This window comes from Cydia amplana, chromosome 17 (assembly GCF_948474715.1).
Source record: "Cydia amplana chromosome 17, ilCydAmpl1.1, whole genome shotgun sequence".
In the NCBI taxonomy this organism is placed as follows: domain Eukaryota; kingdom Metazoa; phylum Arthropoda; class Insecta; order Lepidoptera; family Tortricidae; genus Cydia; species Cydia amplana.
The window spans coordinates 13,144,799-13,163,962 of record NC_086085.1 but is presented as its reverse complement, the minus strand read 5'-3'; the positions used below and the strand labels follow the sequence as shown (position 1 = coordinate 13,163,962).

Below are 19,164 nucleotides of genomic sequence, written 5' to 3'. Positions count from 1 at the left end.
AGCTAAGAACGAAAAAATACCGTTTTCGTTCCCATACAAAAATACAGGTATCCGATCCCTGGTAATTTTACCCCGTCAACAGTCAATACATAAGTACAGGAAAGAAATAAACGGTTTGTGATTAAAATTTTGCACAACTTAGTTTAAAGAACATTATTGGCAGTTAGCTGTTTTTACCCAATGAATGATTCTCCGTCTCCATTTAGACCTGGTTGTCTACACTTTGTTGTATTGTGCAACAAAAGTTTAAAAAACAAGGTTCATTTGGTACGGCGCATGTTCCCAACAATATGTCCTTGGTCCCGAAAGCTACTGTGTTATCATAATGTCTGCCGATTGCGACAAATTGTCTCCGACGAGGGACCAATTAGGTAGTCGTTTGGCAGTTAAAGGTTTTTCTTATCTCAATATTTTCTTTCGCCCGACACATTTAACTTTTTATGCCTCGCAGAGGGCGGAACAAGGTCACCGGAGCTCATGATTGTCAGGCAGCAGCTTGTAGTGTTACGTAACGTTCCCAGGGTTCGATGTTACGAGACCTGTAAATTTCCGTTGAATTTGTTGAGGCCAGCACGATATTGCGTGCGCCAGTCTCGCACAGATAAGCCACCCAACGGCAAAAATGCGTGAAAAGGTTTGGTGGTACATAAAAAAAGCTTTACATACTATCTGTATAAGGCTTATAAAACTTGAGCGAGATTATAGAAAACCTGCGAACTTCGATTAATAGATGTTCGCTACCTAATTTATCTTGAGGATTGAAGCAACTTTGTTATAGGTATTCCAATATATTTTGTATAAAGCCCCAGACAGCTTCAATATTTGATAAATGTCAGATCATTTATTAAACTCTCCATTCAATACAGGTGAATTGAATAGATTACAAATGGGACGTATATTTGTTTTCTCACCTCCCGTACTCATTAGCCGATATTGATTTTTATTTACTGGCAGTCGAAGGGCCGATTTACTGGCGAGTGGCGCCGCGTATGTTCCGTTCATCCGTAAGATTCATCATAATCTTTTATACGAGGCAATCAAATGTATATAGGCTAAATTAACAACGTTTATACATAAAGCCAAAGTGTATATATAGATATAGACTTGAGAACTCATCCTAACTAAACAAAATAGGATACAGACGATAGACGATTCAGTTATATATTTATATTCATTCATATTTGCGACGGATTGAAATATTCCGTCTCTCTCTCTCTCTTTCTCTCTCTCTCTCTCTCTCTCTCTATCTCTCAAATACATTGTTTGTTGGCAGCTCGTTTCCTTGCGCACAGAATTGTGAACGGCAGAATTTTTTGTATCTGTTCATAATTCATCCTGTTTGCGTTTCTCTTTGTTCCATCTTTTATCTGTGCCGTTACTTGGCAACATTGGCAACCCACATCTACCTGTAATCTTTGCCTTTTTCCGGCTTCGCAATTTATCTTGTCTGGCCATGTTATACGTGCCTTCTGGCATTACCTCCCGAGGGATTTGTTGACCTCAAATCACTGAAACGATCGAAACTTGCCTGGGGTGTAACAAGGTTAGTTGCTAACGTGTACCTACGTATGTCGATTCTGACGCTTCAATAAATATGTTTAGGCCGTCGCAACAAATTTACTGGTTGATCAATATCCTCAAGGTTCAGCAACAATACATCATCATATAACTTCAGCAGCAAGTTTTCGTGTTACACAGCCATCGCTATTTATAATGGGTTAAGATAATTATTTAGGCGTCCAATAACAATGTCTAAGCTTAATGACGTTCAAACGAGCCGAGTAGGCTTTGGCATTTGTTATCAAATCGACAAATAATAGGTTCTTGAAATGAAAGCGACCACAAAAAACCTAAAATGTTATGAGTAACTTTTGTTACCGTTAAAAGATATAGGTACTATAATGAGCTGTCCGAGAAACCCCAAACACAAGAACTATCGATTTAACCCGAAATCTTTTAGAGGTTTTGTATTTTTCATTCTTGCCTGTTTAATTTTTGGAGCGTATGTTTCTTCACGGTGCAGATAAGAACTTCTTCGTATCCTTAACACAATTGCATTTCCAATTCATACGACTGTTATTTGTTAAGGAATTTTCTCCGCAGAAAACCTTACTCGTTTTCTTCGGAGCCATAGAAAGCCCCGTGTAGTCCATTTAGATACGTATGTTTCTTGTTTAGGGTTTATTTTCGTTTGTGTAAGGGCCCGTATGCCGGGCCTATTTCATTATAATGGTCTCTACAAATCTTTCCCGAAGGTCGTGGCGAAAGTGCTACGTCTGAGACTCGTATTTCCCAAGGATGTTTGTTGGGTCCTGACTCCTGATTCTTTATTCTTTATGAGTATTTTATACCCAAAATACTGTCATAGTGCTTTATTCTTGAATATTAAAACAGCGGAGTCACATTTCAGTCTTTGAGATACAAATTGGCTAGGAACTTATTTTAGTTTCAGTTAAATTTTAATAAAATAACTTTTTCTTACGTCATACAGCAGCATAATAGAATTTTATCATGTGAGGGTAAGGTATTGTTAGATTCGCCTTAGTCAAAAGGAATGAGTGACATCCGCTTACTAATGTTATGAACACTTTGTTTATTAGCTGTTTGTCAGGATATTTGTCACTTTCCTTTTCATACCAAAATGGCTGAACGGGTTTTGGATGAAATTTTGCACACACCTATATCTTGCTTTAACAATACTTTTTATTCTGGAACTAGCGACCCGCGCCGGCTTATACAACTAAACCTTCCTCAAAAATCACTCTATTAATACGTGAAAACCGCATGAAACTCGTTTAGTAGTTTTTGAGTTTATCGCGAACATAGAGACATGTCTACAGACAGACGCGACGGGGGCCTTTGTTTTATAAGTTGTAGTGATTTATCCCCTAAGAACTTTTATATAGTTTTATACCATGATCGGTGAATAAGTATTACGCAGACAAAAGAAAGCTATTAGATTAGGTTATATTATTAATGAATCAGTCATTTATTTAACTTTTTATTATAGAATCAATGTTTGGCTGTAACGTCCTACAAACGTACGTACATTACTTCAGTGAACTTTTCAAAGGGCATACCAAAATGGCTGAACGGGTTTTGGATGAAATTTTGCACACACCTATATCTTGCTTTAACAATACTTTTTATTCTGGAACTAGCGACCCGCGCCGGCTTATACAACTAAACCTTCCTCAAAAATCACTCAATTAATACGTGAAAACCGCATGAAACTCGTTTAGTAGTTTTTGAGTTTATCGCGAACATAGAGACATGTCTACAGACAGACGCGACGGGGGCCTTTGTTTTATAAGTTGTAGTGATTTATCCCCTAAGAACTTTTATATAGTTTTATACCATGATCGGTGAATAAGTATTACGCAGACAAAAGAAAGCTATTAGATTAGGTTATATTATTAATTAATCAGTCATTTATTTAACTTTTTATTATAGAATCAATGTTTGGCTGTAACGTCCTACAAACGTACGTACATTACTCCAGTGAACTTTTCAAAGGGCAGTGTCAGCTCCAATGAGTACTTATTTCATTTCATCGCGCTCCGCTGAGGATTGTCATGACACTAATTTGAGAAGATAATGGCTAAGGATTCTATTATATAAATACAGTTGTCATTCAATTAGATTTATTAGATCATTCGGGTTAATATTGGCTTTCGCGTGCATATCTCATTTACATTATAAATCAGGGATCCTGAAATAAGGCCCTTACTTTTGGCCCGGGCCGTAGAAAGACTAGAAAGTATGTAAAAGAAACAACAGCCATACATACAGTTCAGCCAGCAAAAAAAGGGTTTTTAAAGTAAGTAGTCAATCGTTTAAACGACATTTCTAAAATATAATTGTTGGTTTTCGTGATTCTATGGTAGATCCACCGCGAAAGGCCCAAAAATATATTTCCCAAGAATCCAAATTCATTATAGTTTGTCATATAGATACCTCATTTTGTGTTTTCTGAGGTCAAATATTTGCAGGTACAATTAAATCTGCCCAGCACTTAAAGAACAAAAGACGTTAGTAATATCCTCATTAACTGCGTTACACAACCCGCGACGGTCGCCACCCACGACCAGCGTTATTAGGACACGCTCTCATTCCACACATCCTGGGGAAGCGTGGTCACTTGCGTCAGCCGAGGACCTCGGGCTTGTGACTAGAGAAACTTGTCAGAGTGACGGCGTCTTGATGTACTGTAAGATTATTGCGGAGCGCAGAATCTGTGTAATTGGTTTTCTTTTCAGTCTTCTCCGAGACCACGGGGACAACGCCGTCCTCGAAACGTCGGAGGTAAATCTTAAAACTTAGATACGCGATTAAGTCCCGGTGTACAATTTAATAATGGTTTTCTTTTTTTTATAACAGAGGGGCTAACTTTCTGTCAAATTCGAAGTCACGTAAAGCATCTTCTGTTTCGTACAGTACTCATTTGAAAGAAGTGAGTAGCGCCCCTATTAAATCCTAATTCTATGAGTGCTAACGCTTCCGTCACACAGACTTACGAAGAATATTAGCAAGCACTCGCGTAGACAACGGAAGGATATCAGAGGTGGACCGGCAGGAGGTCGGTAATGTGTGTAGGTAATAATTATTCGAAAATAAATTGTAATAAATAAATAAAAATAAATAAATAAAATTATGCATGTTCTTAACTTCTCACCGATTACCAAGCCAGCAACAAACTAGGTGCATGGATTTTACCTTTTTTATCAACTTGCTGCTTAGTAGTCTTTTGTTTTTTGTAAGTCACTACTTAGAAAGTTAGAACCCCGCTGGGCCCCAATGGACAGCAAGAAAAAACGCATGCATACGCTCGATCGATAGTAGTACTGTTATTTTACAGCATGATTTGAAGCTGTTGCTCTATCACGTTGCTTTACTCGCATGCCTCAGTCTAGTCCGCGCAGACGATCTGTCAGACGCCCGCTACCGAGATATATGGTCTGGTACTTTGTCACCTTCGTGCGATGAAGGGTTTGCAGCGATAAATCCAATGCAATTTGTCCAGGACAAGCGACCTTCTCTGGATAAGTATCGGTTTATTTATGTGCTAGATCTAAACAGGAGACTTACATCAATTTCATTGACGGCAACCTTAACCTTTTTTATAGATTTATGCCAGTGACGACCTCAAGACATAACTCATACGAAATATAAGTTCTATTTTCGTATATATTTTTTTGTGTGTGAAATATTTTATTGCTATCTCCTTTGTACTTAATCTAGGTACTATATGACTAACTATATTATTATTTTGTTAGATCTGGACAGGAAAGGTGGTATTGGTGATTGTAATTGTTTTTTCTTTTTTTCGTTTTACCAAGCCGAGAAGCCGTGAACCGCGAAAACACAGATAAACGAGAAAAAAATCGTGAAAATAATTTGATTTGTTCCATAGTTAATACACAATAAAATGTGTAAAATATTTTCCTAAACGTCAATATCCAGGGAGGGAAAAATGGACTACGTTTGAGAAGTGGTCTTCCACTATCAATGACTCCGCTAAAACGAATGGTCTTCCACCAGCCTTGCCAACTTATCCACATCATTTCCAGAAAGGGCTCCTTTCCCCGCGCCCATTTCACTCATGGCTTCACGTATCCTAATTTGAGGAATTTCACACGCGGCCGGAGTCCGAAATTGACCATCGGATTAACTATTGTTGTGTCATGTCCGCCATTACGACGGAAATTCGTATATTTAGGGCGGTTAATTGGTTCGGAAAATTAGGGAAGCTTTTAACCAACTCATATAGACCATGTGCGCTTATGCACCAGACGGTTTAAGAAAAGACACATAATAGGAAAGGTGACAGCAAATCTATTAAAGACACGATAGTACACAATAAAGCAAAGAACCTTCAAGGAAAGCTCTAGTCAACTTAGAAGAGTAGGTATACTAGGTATATTACACTAATAGAAAAGGTATTTTCTCTTTGTCCCGAAATATAATAGTAAAATGTACCCTATCTCCCGGTCTTATCTTATCACATCTCCGCCATAGGCTTCATAAGTCATAAGGTTTTTACTTGAAAAACGAAAAACAAGGAAACCTTACAACTGAAACTGTACAAAGTGCTTTTAGAAACAAGCAAGTATATGTGGATACAGAATTCCTTTGTACATCCACTAACGACTGAAAAATGAGGAGGTTATTCAGCGAGCGCCATTCATTAAACCCATGCATAATGTGGATCCACAATGTTAGGATGGGCGAGGACGCACCATTCATCCATTGCCAATGTGACTGACTAGTGACTATGTTCATCAATTCGAATCATATCTGACCTTACGTTTGTAAATGGAGGGTTTTGTGACCCGTTATATATAGTACGTTATTGATGTTGATTGCTTGCCTATAGCTGTAACAATTATCGACATTGTTGTCTTGGTAGTTCTAGTACGTGTAAACAACTTAGGTATATTTTAGGGAAAAATATGCAACTGCTAATTTCGTATTCTTACTAATTTTATTTTTTAAATATCTGTGTGACCGAGCTTCGCTCGGAAAACATATAATAACTCGGAAATGCGCGTTTTCCCAGAGATAAGACCTAGCTAAATCGATTTTTCGCCCCCGAAAACCCCTATATACCAAATTTCATCGAAATCGTTAGAGCCGTTTCCGAGATCCCCGAAATATATATATATATAAATAAATAAATAAACAAGAATTGCTCGTTTAAAGGTATTAGATATTTATTTTTGTACAATAAAGAGTTTACTACTGTAAAACTTCAATAGGTACCTATTGGTAAAGAAAACTGGGTACGTAGACCGCATTTATATATAAATATTAAAATTTGATTTAGATACATATTTTCAACCGAATTCCGACTAACCGAATTTTGCATTAATTGAAGTGATCCCGTATTTTTAAAGGAGCACTAAAAACTTCAAAAAACCTAACTTCCCAGCAGGGGACCCTTGGAAACAGAACCACCGTATATAGAAACGATTCCCGTTGCCTATAAAGTCGTGAACGTCTCAGTTGCCGGATGTCGCGCTAACCTTGACGGCGATGAGCGGTTCTTGGTTCTGTCCTTTGACACAAATGCGGATGCGCTCAATTGGCCCGCCCGTTATCGAACCGCGCTAAACACGGCGCAAGGCTGCGCTACGGTCTTCCGACCAGATAGCTGAGAGTCTAGCCTGGGGGTCTCTTTGCACTGGCAATTACTACTCTAGACACCCAAATAATGGGGTTGGCCGGTCGAAGTATTTAGCAGATGGCGCCATCATAACATGCCCTGTCAATCCCTAGAATTGTGTCAAATTTTTGTTTTTTTTTAATGCCCCGGATGCCATCCCTTTAAGCCAAATTTCGTAGAAAAAGGGGCAAGCTATGATGGCGCCATCTATACAAACCTTTGACAGTACAATTTAACATTTCTAAGCACATTTGGACCTTACTACCTACGTTTAATTCCTAGTTTTGGTAATTATTTTACAATAAATACGCGAAATCATTCCCGCACTGAAAACCCTGATGTATGTTTATCACATAATAATATGCGAGACCGAGCTTTGCTCGTCAAACATATAAATACTCAGAAATGTGTGTTTTCCCAAAGATAAGACCTAGCTAGATCGATTTTTCGCCCCTGATAACCCCTATATAGCAAATTTCATTGAAATCATTAGAGCTATATATTCTTTATAAATTAAACTACCCTGTTATCATTCTCATCTTAGCATTTATCCCGATTGCATCCATCCAGTGGTTGACTGGCACAGGTAGAGCATGCCTTAAGGTATTAAGTCCGCCATTTGTACATATTATTTTATTTGCAAAATAGTGTAAATAGTCAATAAATTGATGATTTGCACAACCAAAAGTCCTAAATAATTGTGTCTGGCTACTAACACAAATGTGGCCTAATAATACAATTTTCATATTAATAAATATGAGAATTCTATTATTGGCACTTTCAGTGCCAAGCGCCCCATTTCCAATACAAAATGAACACACATAGGGTGACGGCACCAATCATGGACATGTTAAGCACAGAAGTACCCAGTAATGGACACCAAAGGTATAATGCCTTATAGCCCACCGTTTATGGTCTTTACTAGTTTCTGCAAAATTTTAATTAAATATTGTGCCTTCTCCGCCAAGTAATAATATTAAAGGGTATAATATTTTATAAGGCATTTTTCATAGTCTGATAAGAAATGGTAAGTTGTCACAGAATTAGAAAATTCTTGTTTATGTAGGAGGTAAAATAGTACATCTACACAAGCAGAGTTCTTTATATTAAACTTAATTTTAATATTGAATAAAGTATTTGTTGCCTACGATTTAATTTTTTTTGAGAAGCCACTCAGTAGACTGAACTTAAAGAGAAAAAGAGTCATATTAACGAGTAACCTATTGTTCGAATAAGTTAAATTCAAATACCGGCCGTCCATATTATAATGCCTACTTTGTGAATTAAAATCAACTATAAAGTCATTGAATTCGTTAAAAAAAAATTATCATACAGATGCACTGCTCAATTGTCTATCTGTTTAACGTCGGATAATTCAATCTTTGTGTGATAATAGTCAAATAATTCAATTCCAACTGGACACCGACCAGGGCGTGGTCTTTTCTATTAAGATACATTATAAAAGAGCTACAAAAGTCCTAGAAAAAATGTTCTCGTACAAAACACATCACATAGCGTAAAATGCATCAACATTCAAGATAATTATAGAAAGAAAATAAGGAAAAAACGAAGAAATATTAAGTACTCACGTCAAGAGACTCCTTCGACGCCATCTTTCACAAACAATTTGACGTTTGAAATCAAAATCGATAACAAAATTAACAAAGCACAGTGCGTTTTGATTTCGTTTTGCTCAACAATTAAATATTATTGAAACTTTTCCGAAATATTCTATATGTATTAAATTTTTCTATATGAGATTGTAATTTCTGTTCCATATCATTCAAACATACACAAAACATTCGTAAAGTATTTTTCTATAATTATTTGTGCAAATCAAACTTCCCCTTATAGCTATAACACACTACCGCACCGCATCGCAACCTTGGTGCGGTCAAAATATCTCGCAAAGTTTCTCGCTCTAACTTATATCATCATCATCTATCATCATTATAACTACGTCCTTAACACATGTACGGCAACTACACACTATCGCAGCAAAGTCACGATCCGGTGTAGTCGTCAAAAACTATAAGAGTAGTATACACAGTATAGGATTTAAGTGTAAAATTGTTTTGTATAATAGTCATAACAGACTATCACACTACACCAAGGTCACCAAGGTCGAGAAAGAGATAGATATCTTTCTCGCTCTCACTTAAGGGTGCGGCGCACCAAGGTCGCGATGCGGTGCGGTAGTCCGTCATGGCTTTAATACACAACCAAAGACATATAGTTTGTCAAAGGACTGTCTCATTTCAAACATACAGAGAGAATCATGCTATCTTTATCTTACACTAGTACTAGCACCCAAAAGAAAAGGATGAGTTTTTTCATCAAAAAATTGTCCTCGTCTGGAGAGGCCTTTTGGTTAATAAAAGTAATATATGTCAAAACAATTTTCTCTCTGGGAAACTTCAAATTGACAGTGTTGTGTCGAGTGGACGATAGATTATTTGGCTCGATTCTTGCTTTATTTTTATTGCAATGAAATAAGAATATCATTCAAGGTGTAAGTCTAAAGTATCGTTAATACAAAGCCTTTAAAATGTAAATGTGTCTTTGTAGTTAAGTGTACAGATCAAGTAATCTTCAAAGAGTAAGTTTTCGTGTTGTTAATTAATTTTTTACTTTAGTCGTTCCAGCCGCTTGTTATCAGTTGTAATAACAAACTGTAATTGAATGTTTTACGTTCATGACGTTCTTGCAAAAATCCTTTTCTTTATAGGTCTAAAAAAGTCACCACAGTCGCGTAAAATCAATATTAGTAAAGTCGGTCGCGCAATTGTTTATATGTTATTGGTTTGAAAAGCGTAAATAATTTCGTGCCGGCGTGTCTTTTAGTCATCGGGAGTGTAAACAAAGCATTCAAAGATGTACTAGTTACGAGTAGAATGTAATTTATGGTGTAAATATTTGTGTAATGCTAGGCACGACAATTTAGTAATTTATTTTATTGCTGTTTCGCAGTTAAATAATGATCAGTGTTATTGCAATTATGAGAAGTAAGAAATCCAGTAGGCCAAGGACATGTTGATAAAACTGGAAGGTCGTTTTTTCAATAAAGTATGTTATTGACTTATTTTTACCTATATATTTTTCTTTTAGTTTGATGTAGATAAGTTGTAAGTTATTCATAGTACCTTAATTTTACTTGTATATGTCTGGTTACAGTAATAGTAATTGATAACGGGACTTGCAAATAAGACTCCTAGCGAGATAAGAAAATTTAGAATAGTACCACAGAATAAATAATAGTACCACAGAACATATTAAAGAGGTTATAATGGCTATCGCGCGCAGTTAGTATCGGAACCGGTGTCGCCGCTCGTTCCTCTCCACATTTACTAACACTCGCGTAACGGTAGTAAAAACTTGTGTGAATGGATACGCCTCGTTTGGACAGATTTGATGTCTGGCTTCTTAATCTGAAGGTTATTGTGGCGCAAAAGGCATGTTTACTTCGTTTTTCGGTCAGCGCGGGCGAGTAGCATGCGAGCGTTTGCTCAAAACCGGCGGCGACACGTACCCTGCTCGCATCGCCATTCTAACTTGTTCTGTGAATAGTACTAGGTACAGAAGACTCACTCTCTAACAAAACGCGTCTGTTACGATCAGCACAGATATGGCCGCCAGGTGGCGACGCGCTACTTTTAGCTACCTGTAGCAAAGCGACGAAATCGCGGATTGAGCCACGCTTGATAGTACTCCTAATTACTATAGCAATTTATGTTTTTAGGTGTATAGTGCAGTAAATAGTTCATGATGAGTATCAGGCGGCTGTCAACTGTGTTCTGGGCTACATGCATCATGGCGTTCATCTTCATCCTGTATGTGGTGACGGACCTGAGCTTCAAGCTGCCGAGCATCAAGCCAGCTATGCAGGAACTTGATGATGTAAGTTTGTCTTTTTTTTATTACATACATGGAAAACCAAGAGCTATGAACATGTCTAAGAGCTACAATAGATTTACAGGGCCAATTACAGGTTCTCACTTATAAAAAATTAAATATGCAAAGAACAAATATAAATACAAATCATGAGAACGAACTTGCCAGAGACCTATTAAACGACACCAATAACATCACAAGACTTAAAAGGTGGCAGATCTTGGAACTAGACCAGAGAGAATAACCCACCCCCTCTCTTTACATAAAAGGAATGGTGGTTAATGGACCACCACCTTGAAAAAAGAAATGTATAGATACATACAATCTGATTATGGCTATGAAAGCCGATGGCAAATGAAAGTAATATTAAAAAAAATGTGTACAGCACGCTGCATACATTAAATGAATCATTAAATGCACTCTCGCGGCAGAACATTGCAGTAATATTCTCGGCTATTAAAATATATATTAAGTTTAATTTTTATGAATTATTTTAAAAGGGATTCTATATTTTGTTTGAGTTGTTACAGGAACGATTCTCAATTCATGGCGTTGTAACTCAAATATTTTTTTCATGACCAGGTTTTATATATATAGGCTCCTTGATTAATTCTACTGTTTCTATTTTCAGAGCAAATGGTCCATGTTTGAATCGAAACTCCGCCACATAGAGGATGAACTAAACCAGCACCATGCGGTAGTCGGTGAAATCAAATCAGCCATCGATCAAATTGGGGAACATCCGGAGCTTATCCAGCGTGTTGACCCACAGGAAAACGTTCTGCAAATACCGAAGCATAGCGGAAATGAAGTGCAAGTGCCGAAACATTTGGCAAAGGATAGAGAGATGAAAGAGTTTAAGGCGGTGGTCGCTGAGCCGCCTAAGATGAGGCCGAAGTTGAATGAGTCTGGCTGCCCCATACAGAAGCATGTCACGCCAAAAACGGATGTACAGGTATGATACTATTGATATTTTCACAAATATCTTGATTTTCTTGGGTATTTCTTGTGAAGTTATTTGAGAAACGGGAGTCATTTAGATAAGGATTTTGTTATTTTACTTTTATTTTACTATTTTGTTTTTCAATTAAAAGACATGTCAAAATCGCTTACCTTCTTTCGACTTCTTTCTAATGCTAAAAAAAAACGAACTATAGCAGACGTCTTTACTTAACCCTGTGACCGTCAAAGATAGCTATAGACGCGCACGGTTACAGTATAATATGAACCTTAACGCATTCCAATAAGGTTTACGATTACGCGTAATACATCAACAGAAAATTATTTAGGGCTCATTTAGACGGGGCGAGAACTCGCATGCGAGTTTGATTACATTGCGTCGTTTGATCGGTCGGCTGAATTGATGTAACCTCAACGGTCCGCAATGTAACTAAAATCTTATACGAGTTCGCGCGCCGTCTAAATGAGGCCTTAAGCTATACAATAGTACATTACATACCTAGGGAGGTGAATTCGTGAATGCTCCATTGCCCGAACCGAAAGTGAGGGCCATAAATATGCGATCTGGGGCTTTACGAATTACCGCCCGTGGTTTGTCTAAAGTTTTACGTCTTGCCTTTAGCGGGCAGAAAATCCGGGGTGACGTAAACATGTTTACCGGAGTGTGTACATTTGGCTGAATTGTACACTTGTTTCAGATGTTATCAATGTACGATAGAATAATATTCGACAACGAGGACGGTGGTGTGTGGAAGCAGGGCTGGAAGATCGAGTACGACGACAAGCAGTGGAGCCAGAAGAACAAGCTGAAAGTGTACATCGTGCCGCACTCACATAACGATCCAGGTATACTAATAATGTGTACAAGCCTAGTACAAAATAAATAATAGTAGGCCACCCCAAACCTAAAAAGAATTATATTCACCTATAAATAGAATTCACTTTAGTATAAGGTGGCCAGTTATTGAATTTTTTTTATGTCATGAAATTGTCACGAATTTTTTAGATAACTTTGTAAACCAGTCAGTTTAGTAATTAAATGAGTTCCCATACTTCTTTTGAATTTGATATTGTAATCTCATCTCAAAATAAATAAAAACTTAAGTGGACACTATTGGAGAAACACTCTACTCGACAACTAAGGATGGTATTCCATCTGTCTAGGGATTGCAATCCGGTCTGGTTTTGAATCCGGCCGGATTGGTATTGCGGATGAAAAATTCGTCCAGACACGTATTTTATTATGTTTTTTAGTGTTATATGCGCAGTTAAGGATATTTTTCTAATGGGTTAATAAAACGACAGTCTTATTACAATAATCAGTCTCACAAATTAAAATCTTCTTTAAAGCCCCACAACTCCCACAGAAAGGTGCTTTCAATTCTTCGCTTTATTTAAAAGCATAATAATAACAAAATAACATATTCTATTTACTTTAAATTCGACAAAATATTTAACTTGTCTCCTGAATGAAGTCTTATAAATATTTTTTCATTCTATTTTAAATGCAGTTAACACTTATTATAACTGGGATATAATGGTTTGTACTAAATTAAACGAAACAACATGTACGTTATATAATCATCAACACAATTAATTAAATATAAAACAATTCAGTACAGTAAGTGCACGGGAATCTCAATTCTCAACCAACACTACGATGCCACATATTTCGTCGGTAGAAGACTGGCGTCAACTAACAAACAAGTTGTTGTGTTGCTGTTTGCGAGCGGGAACGCGGGGAGGGGAGCATTAAAATAGAATTACGTTCGAATATTGGCGAGAACTTTTAAATTTTAGCAGTATTTTAAGCGGTTATTTTATATTTTAGCGCTTTTATTCCTTTTACCGGATCCAGTAGCTTGAAAAATGTACCGGGTCCGGCTGGATTACCGGATCCGCCGGACCGGATTGCAATCCCTACATCTGTCCAATATCTTTGTCCAATGTGTATTTTGTCTCACAATTTGCTTAATGAGAGAGTGAGACACAATGACATTGCGTAGCATTAGACAAAGAAATTGGACAGGTGGAATACCAACCTAAGACAAAGTGATAAATTTAGAGTTAGAGGTACATAAGAGGTTACGTGCAAATAGCGTTAATTTTGAAGATTTTGATTTAATTATACTGATGATTGATAAATCTTTACAGGGTGGCTGAAAACCTTCGAGAACTATTACAAGACGCAGACCCGCGCGATATTCACCAACATGGTAGAAAAGATGGCGGCCGGTATCGGCCGGAAGTTCATCTGGGCGGAAACCAGTTACCTTGCGATGTGGTGGGACACCGACGCGTCAGATAAGGAGAAGGATATATTTAGGGGGTGAGAGATTTTCTTCTTCTTTTAGTAATAAAACATTTGTTTTGTTTTATACTGAGTCTGTATTAATTTTAAAATAAGTTTTACACAAATGCCATAAAACAACATCTAGCCAAATCTAGCTCCAAGTAATCTCAGCTAAGGCGAACCTACAAGTTACACAGTTCATTCTAATTTTACAGCGTCTGTACTCAACAAATGCCGCTCGCTGTCACTGTCACTTCCATATGCATTGGGTCATTATAAACGGTCTGTAGTTGCGTTCTGTTACAAGCATACATTACACTTCTTCCTCGCGTTATCCCGGCATTTTGCCACGGCTCATGGGAGCCTGGGGCCCGCTTGACAACTAATCCCATGATTTGACGTAGGCACTAGTTTTTACGAAAGCGACTGCCATCTGACCTTCCAACCCAGAGGGGAAACTAGGCCTTATTGGGATTATTCCGGTTTCTTCACGATGTTTTCCTTCACCGAAAAGCAACTGGTAACATCGTACATAAGTTCCGAAAAACTCATTGGTACGAGCCGGGGTTTGAACCCGCGACCTCCGGATTGAAAGTCGCACGCTCTTACCGCTAGGCCACCAGCGGACCGCTTTTAAAATTTAATTTAGGCAACAAGGTCCATATTGGCATATATTAATTTCATGTTATACCTTTTAAATTTTATTTTGTATTGACAACAGTTTTATCTTTATTTTATCTAAAAATACAAATGAATTGTGTAGCTACTGGTAGAAAAATGAATGTATAATTATTGCTACTGAAATCTAGATTAGGAAAAATTAAAACCTTATTTTGCTAAGCCCTATCCGGGTCCTAGTAGTTATGTACCTATGTGCCTACCTAGCATTAAGTTGCATGTGCCCACTGTAACCTACTTGGTTGCAAATAAACATTGAAATTGAAATTGAAATTGGCTAGTTTGTTGTGAGCGCTCCGACTTAACATCTAGCGACCTTCACCAAGGAGGAGTTTTGGCCGAAGGGTGTCAAGTTTCGGCGGTTCCGCGGCCGGCTCCCTGACACTGCGGGGTTGCGTAATGCATCGCAACCATACTGTGATTTTTAGTGTTTAGTTTATATTTTTACAATATGTATGCTAGTTTTAAGGTATTTATGTATGGGCACAGAATAAATAATAGTACTAAGTACAGAAGACTCACTCTAACAAAACGCGTCTGTTACGATCAGCACAGATATGGCCGCTAGGTGGCGACAGCGCCACGCGCGGCTTATGGCTTTCTCCAAAATTGGGGCGGAACGGATGTACTTTTAGCTACCTGTAGCAAAGCGACGAAATCGCGGAGTGACGCCACGCCTGGTATGGGCCACTAGTTGCCTGAAATAAAGATTTCATTCATTTATTCATATTACATATACCTTATAGACTAGCATACATATCATAAACTTATAAACTAAACTATTTTGGCGACAGAACGGCGAGGCTCCGTTGAACCGTCTGCTCTCGTGTCGGATTTGGCAGTTTGCCCCGGAACCTCCGAAACACGATATAAGTATTGGGGTTATTCCGTAAACGTGGTAAATTCCGTAAATAAAATATTTTCTGAATTGATTAATACCGGCGCACTAGCAACATTAGTTTAGCTAGTTGCCCTGTTTATCTGACCTCCCGATGCCGTTCGCTCCAGTCGCTAGCAGTATGTGTATTTGTGCTAAAATGTATTGTCCGGGACAACTGTTTTTGTGTAGGAAGAACGTTTATGTATTTAAAGACCGAGTATTTTCCTAAGTCCGGTGATATTTTAACTATACATTAGATGTACCCAATTGAACAAAAACTGTACCACTGTGACTTTTGAGTCCATCCACCCACGAACATTAGGAGTACCCTACTCTTCCAAAAACCTGACCTGCTAGCATGAGTTGCGTTCTCGCGCGCGAGAACGCAACTTACACTAGATGGTCTGTAGTGTATGTACATAGCTTACGTTTGATACAAATTGTGTTCTTTTTTTTCTCTTTACTTTTGTATATTAATAACTGGACAACCATACATTTGTAAAGTATGTACACACTATGCTTCATAGGTGCTTCAGAATAAAATTCAATATTTCCCTTTCAGCCTCCTAAAATCCGGCCAAGTCGAGATCGTGACCGGCGGTTGGGTGATGAACGACGAAGCAAACTCCCATTGGTTGTCCATAATCCAGCAGCTCACCACGGGCCACCAGTGGTTGCTAGGCAACCTTAACTACACGCCGAGAAACGCGTGGTCCATAGACCCGTTCGGCTATTCGAGTGCGCAACCATATCTGCTCAAGTTGGCTGGGTTTGAGAACTCTATTATACAGAGAGTGCATTATAGGGTGAAGAAGGAGTTGGCCTTGAATAGGCAGTTGGAGTTTAAATGGAGGCAGTTGTGGGGTGAGATTTTAGTAGAAAGTTTTCTAATAGTTATAGACTAGAAATTGTGTTAAATCTAAGTAGTCGTGCCCCCAAGTTCTTAAAAGAAATATTTTAACTTTTAAAATAACGTAAGGCCCAAGATACACTTGTAAGTTTTACTTACGTAAGTAGGGACACAGTTATACTACAGAATGAGAGATGAATATCGTTATCTCATTCTAACAAATAGCTTTGTCCCTACTTACGTAAGTAAAACTTACAAGTGTATTTCGGGCCTTATTCATAAACGGCTGCTAACTTAATTAGTTGATAATCGTCGACAATCATTAACTTATCAGACGTTTAGGAATAACGCCGTAAGTGTTTTAGGCAGCTTTTATAGTATCTCGTATACGCGCGGAAATCACTTTTCAGTTAAGTGGAATTGCTTATGAAGACCGTATAATGATTTAATGGTAATGTAACATGTAAAGAAAGTTGATATAGTGAATAAACTTTTATATTTATTTCAGATGGTGTCGGTAAGACTGATATGTTTACACACATGATGCCATTCTACTCGTACGACGTTCCTCATTCCTGTGGACCTGATCCCAAGGTAGTCTATTTTTTTTAGTGTACCGCACAAACTTTGTTTTATTGGTATTGAACCGTAGAGAGTTGCAGCACAATACGCCACGTCTTAAAATTGTTTAAGATGAATATCTCCATATTTTTACATGATGTGCGATGTGTTTGAATTCATTCATTTATCATTCATTTTATTTCTCTCTAAATATATGTATGAATCAGTTGGTCTGTACTTCCATTATCTTTAAATTTACTACTTATAGTTTGTCAAAGGACTGTCTTATTTCAAACATAGACAGAGAGAATCATACTATATTTGTCTTACACTAGTACTAGCAACCAAAAGAAAAGGATGAGTAATAGTTTTATTTCATGAGTAACTATCGCGGTAACCGAAGACAATATTAGGAGGAGCAAGTGTTTTTGTTCTTATTTACTGAAAAATTTGGTTTGACCAACTATAAATTGTATGTTTTTTGTAGATTTGCTGCCAGTTCGATTTCAAACGTCTACCAGGAAACGGCGTGACTTGCCCGTGGGGTACGGCGCCAAGAAAGATTATACAAAAGAACGTCCATGAGAGGTATGCATATTGTTATTATATATTTATATTTTTTACTATAGATCGTTTTTTTAGCATTAGAAAATGACTACGCGGTTTTGACGTGTTTTTAATTGACAAACGCTTTTTAAAAATCAGTAACAATTATACATGAAAGCAAAAAAATTTAAATAATCGTATATGATTCATAATTGTTACATATTCGCCGTGACTTATTTTTAAGTGTTTTTCAATAAAAAGCCACGTCAAGATTTTACCTTTTTTCTAATGCTAAAAAAACTATATATTTCCTATGTCTATACGTACCAATAAATTTAAATAATTCTTTGTTCTAGGTCGCAACTGATTCTCGACCAGTGGCGGAAGAAGGCGCAGCTCTACCGCAGTAACGTAGTAATGTTCCCACTGGGTGACGATTTCCGTTACGACCGCTCCAACGAGTGGGACAACCAGTACCAGAACTACGAGATGATCATAGACTATATTAATAATAACGAGGCATGGAACGCAGAGGTGAGTGCTGTAACTAGTGTCCACAAGTCTTTGACCTAGGTCGCAACTGATCCTTGACCAGTGGCGGAAGAAGGCGCAGCTTTACCGCAGTAACGTAGTGTTGTTCCCACTGGGTGACGATTTCCGTTACGACCGCTCCAACGAGTGGGACAACCAGTATCAGAACTACGAGATGATCTTAGACTATATTAATAATAACGAGGCATGGAACGCAGAGGTGAGTGCTGTAACTAGTAATCACATGTGACCTAGGTCGCAAATGATCCTCGACCAGTGGCGGAAGAAGGCGCACCGCAGTAACGTAGTAATGTTTCCACTGGGTGACCATTTCCGTTACGACCGCTCCAACGAGTGGGACAACCAGTATCAGAACTACGAGATGCTCATAGACTATATTAATAATAACGAGGCATGGAACGCAGAGGTGAGTGCTGTAACTAGTAATCACATGTGACCTAGGTCGCAAATGATCCTCGACCAGTGGCGGAAGAAGGCGCACCGCAGTAACGTAGTAATGTTTCCACTGGGTGACCATTTCCGTTACGACCGCTCCAACGAGTGGGACAACCAGTATCAGAACTACGAGATGCTCATAGACTATATTAATAATAACGAGGCATGGAACGCAGAGGTTGAGTGCTGTAACTAGTAATCACATGTGACCTAGGTCGCAAATGATCCTCGACCAGTGGCGGAAGAAGGCGCACCGCAGTAACGTAGTAATGTTTCCACTGGGCGACGATTTCCGTTACGACCGCTCCAACGAGTGGGACAACCAGTACCAGAACTACGAGATGATCATAGAC

At 38.1% G+C, this 19,164-nt stretch overlaps 1 protein-coding gene across 1 annotated transcript in view; it reads left to right on the top strand.

Moving 5' to 3' along the window:
- Nucleotides 1-9,595: 9,595 nt before the first annotated feature.
- LOC134655838 (alpha-mannosidase 2) overlaps nucleotides 9,596-19,164 on the top strand; it is a 33,864-nt gene continuing 24,295 nt past the window's right edge. The window contains exons 1-9 of the mRNA XM_063511329.1: nucleotides 9,596-9,764; nucleotides 10,905-11,062; nucleotides 11,688-12,011; nucleotides 12,715-12,862; nucleotides 14,171-14,345; nucleotides 16,430-16,731; nucleotides 17,226-17,311; nucleotides 17,766-17,866; nucleotides 18,181-18,358. Of these exons, the coding sequence (XP_063367399.1) occupies nucleotides 10,928-11,062; nucleotides 11,688-12,011; nucleotides 12,715-12,862; nucleotides 14,171-14,345; nucleotides 16,430-16,731; nucleotides 17,226-17,311; nucleotides 17,766-17,866; nucleotides 18,181-18,358 (1,449 nt within the window). The 5' untranslated portion in view covers nucleotides 9,596-9,764; nucleotides 10,905-10,927. The remainder of the gene's footprint in view (nucleotides 9,765-10,904; nucleotides 11,063-11,687; nucleotides 12,012-12,714; nucleotides 12,863-14,170; nucleotides 14,346-16,429; nucleotides 16,732-17,225; nucleotides 17,312-17,765; nucleotides 17,867-18,180; nucleotides 18,359-19,164) is intronic.